Raw genomic sequence first — 2,894 nt, forward strand, 5'->3', positions numbered from 1 at the left:
CCATATTTTGCCCCGATGTACAGCCGGTTTATCGAATTTAACGAGGTGGCCGGGTATTTCCTCGTAAGAATCCTCCCTCGAAAGAAGAAGGGATCCTCGAGTTTCTCAATGGGTCGTCGTCGAAAACGAGGAGAAAGGGGGAAAACGCCGTGGGGGGAAGAAAGAAAAAAGGAAGGGAAAGAGAAATAATAGCTCGTGGATGGGTATCGTGGTTGACCGTTGGACAGATATCAAGCGGTTTGATCGCGTCTACTAAAAGATGGTGGCAAAAAGATGGTCGGCGGTTTCCGGTGGGCGGCGACAATTATTTGCAAAGAACGCGATTTCCTTTCGAATATCCGTGGATTAATTATCGGCCGTCATTATCGGATCGTTTCGTTTCAATAGGGGAGGGGGGAAGGGGTTATTATTATACATCCCGCGTTTGTTCGTTCGTTTATAAATTATTTGTGCGCGTTTGAGATCGTTCGCGCTTCGGCCTCCTTCGTATCTGTGATTCCTTCGTTTTCTTTTAAAATATATTTCGATGTAATGTATTAATTTAAATACATAAATAATATAATTGGATTATTTATACGTTTATCGTATAAAAAAATACTTCAAATATAAACGTCTCGAAACATGTAACGAAAAAAAAAAACTATTATTTATTATTTATTTATTTACTACTTCAGTATCAATTAGATTGGTAAATTGTGATTTGAATGGGATAAATAAAGGAAAGAGGGAACGGTGTTGAATTCGAGGAGGGATCTAAGCTCGATCGTACGAGAGAGTTGCTCGAAAGCTCTGTAGAGAGGCGAGGAAGGGAATCGAGGCGAGGAATCAGAGGCCACGGGGCCCGACATAGGACCGGTTCTCTCTCTCCCCCTCTCTCCCCTCACTCGGCTTTCGGGCGTTTTTCCCCCCTTTTTGTTCCTCGTGCACGGCTGTGTTGCTTTCTCTAGGTGGGCTTCTAATAGGAATCGAGACCCGCCAAAGCCTCGCCGCTCCTCGTTGCTCCTTGCACGTCGACCCTCCACTCTCTGCCTCCTTCGTAATCTCTCATCGCCCCTCTCGCTCATCCCGCTCCTCGTTTTTCTCATCCTGGCTACACTTATTTTCAACTCGCTACGCTCTTGCACGCTCTCTCGCTTTCTTCTTGCTTTTTTCTTCTCCGCTTCGAGTTATGTATTATCGTTGAAAATTGCGAGAAAAGATGTAATTTTCGGGATCGAGATGAAAGGGGATTGTTATAGATTGTTATTAAGTGAGAATCGAGATTTTTCGATCGATGTTTCGTCGGACGGGTAGTTAGTAATAGTTTCCTTTTCCTAGTTTGGGTTATTAATTACGTTATTCAATAAGATAACGTAATCCGTTATAAAGTCACGATTGCGAATTTGACGATCATTTGTTAAAAAAATTTTTAAAACGGAATTGAATCGTACGCGACGAGATTGAAAAGAAAATCATTAACAATACGTGAAATCGAACAATTACGATCTATCTTTTTTTTCGGCTAATAAAAATCTTGGAAGAATTCTCCAATCGAAAGTAGAAATTTGTAAGGAACCGAACGACGATTGATTATACGTTTAACGTAAAAATTTTTAATCAATCGATTGGAAAACGAGAAAGGTAAACGGGTAAATGCTCGAGATCGGATCGAGGCACGATTAATCTTGGCTGTGTTGGCAAAGCATCTAGGCATCCATAACCCACGCGGTTGATACGCGATAACGATGCAAAAAGCGGGACGACGAGACGGGAAAAAGTAGTCTCGTTTCGCGTCGTCCGCAAAGATGAGGGGCCCCCGTGGTCCCAAGCGGACCGACAATCGGACGAGTAAGATAATCGAAACGCGTTTCAGACAAACGTGGGCCCCATACTGGTCTGTATCAATCCATATACGGACGTCGGGAATCCATTGACCTTAACGAGCACCAGGGCCGTACCTTTGGCGCCCCAGCTGAACAAAGTCGTTCAGGAGGCCGTGAGACAGCAGTCGGAAACTGGATACCCGCAGGCCATCATTCTTTCCGGTAAACGATCATCCGCTATTTTTTCTTTCTTTCTCTCTCTCTCTTTCTTTCTTTCAGAAGAGAATATTTGCGAATATTATTATGTTATATTGTAATTTATATTTCCGTCTTTTTTTTAGGAACGAGTGGTTCCGGGAAGACGTACGCCTCCATGTTGCTACTAAGGCAACTGTTCGACGTGGCGGGAGGTGGTCCTGAAACGGATGCTTTTAAACATTTGGCGGCGGCGTTCACGGTTCTGAGGTCTCTGGGATCCGCAAAGACTGCCACCAATTCAGAAAGTTCTAGAATAGTACAATTTTATTCTTTTTCCTCCTTTTTTTCTTTCTTTTTTTTTCGGTGTTTTTTTTTTAATCCGCGGATGGAACGGATTGTAAAACGATCGTTTTTATTCAGGGTCATTTTATCGAGGTCCAGGTGACGGACGGCGCCTTGTACAGAACGAAGATACATTGTTACTTTCTGGACCAGACCCGAGTGATCAGGCCCCTACCCGACGAGAAGAATTATCACATATTTTACCAAATGTTGGCCGGCCTGTCGCACGAGGAACGAGGTAAAGTTTAATTTTCCCTTATTTATTCGTACGTCGTATGTCGTTGTATTCACGATATTCATCTCACTCGACAGTCAAACTTAACTTGGAGGGTTACAACCTGAAGAACCTTAGGTATCTGCAGCACGGGGATACCAGGCAGGACGAGGCTGAGGACGCGATCAGGTTTCAAGCGTGGAAAGCTTGCTTGGGTACGTAAAAATCCTTTCTCGTGATAATTTCCAAAAAAAAAAAAATCCAAATCCAAATCCAAATCTTGGACCATCGAATAAGTTTCCCATAATTCTTTTTGCGTATGAAAAAAAAAAAAAAAA

General features: G+C 43.0%; 1 protein-coding gene across 1 annotated transcript in view; it reads left to right on the top strand.

The window, feature by feature from the left end:
• LOC102679382 (unconventional myosin-IXb) overlaps nucleotides 1-2,894 on the top strand; it is a 57,963-nt gene that overhangs the window by 49,841 nt on the left and 5,228 nt on the right. Inside the window, 4 exon segments of the mRNA XM_031512124.1 lie at nucleotides 1,853-2,024; nucleotides 2,144-2,316; nucleotides 2,421-2,580; nucleotides 2,655-2,847. Of these exon segments, the coding sequence (XP_031367984.1) occupies nucleotides 1,853-2,024; nucleotides 2,144-2,316; nucleotides 2,421-2,580; nucleotides 2,655-2,847 (698 nt within the window).

The sequence above is a fragment of the Apis dorsata genome, unplaced genomic scaffold (genome assembly GCF_000469605.1).
Source record: "Apis dorsata unplaced genomic scaffold, Apis dorsata 1.3 scaffold_390, whole genome shotgun sequence".
In the NCBI taxonomy this organism is placed as follows: Eukaryota; Metazoa; Arthropoda; class Insecta; order Hymenoptera; family Apidae; genus Apis; species Apis dorsata.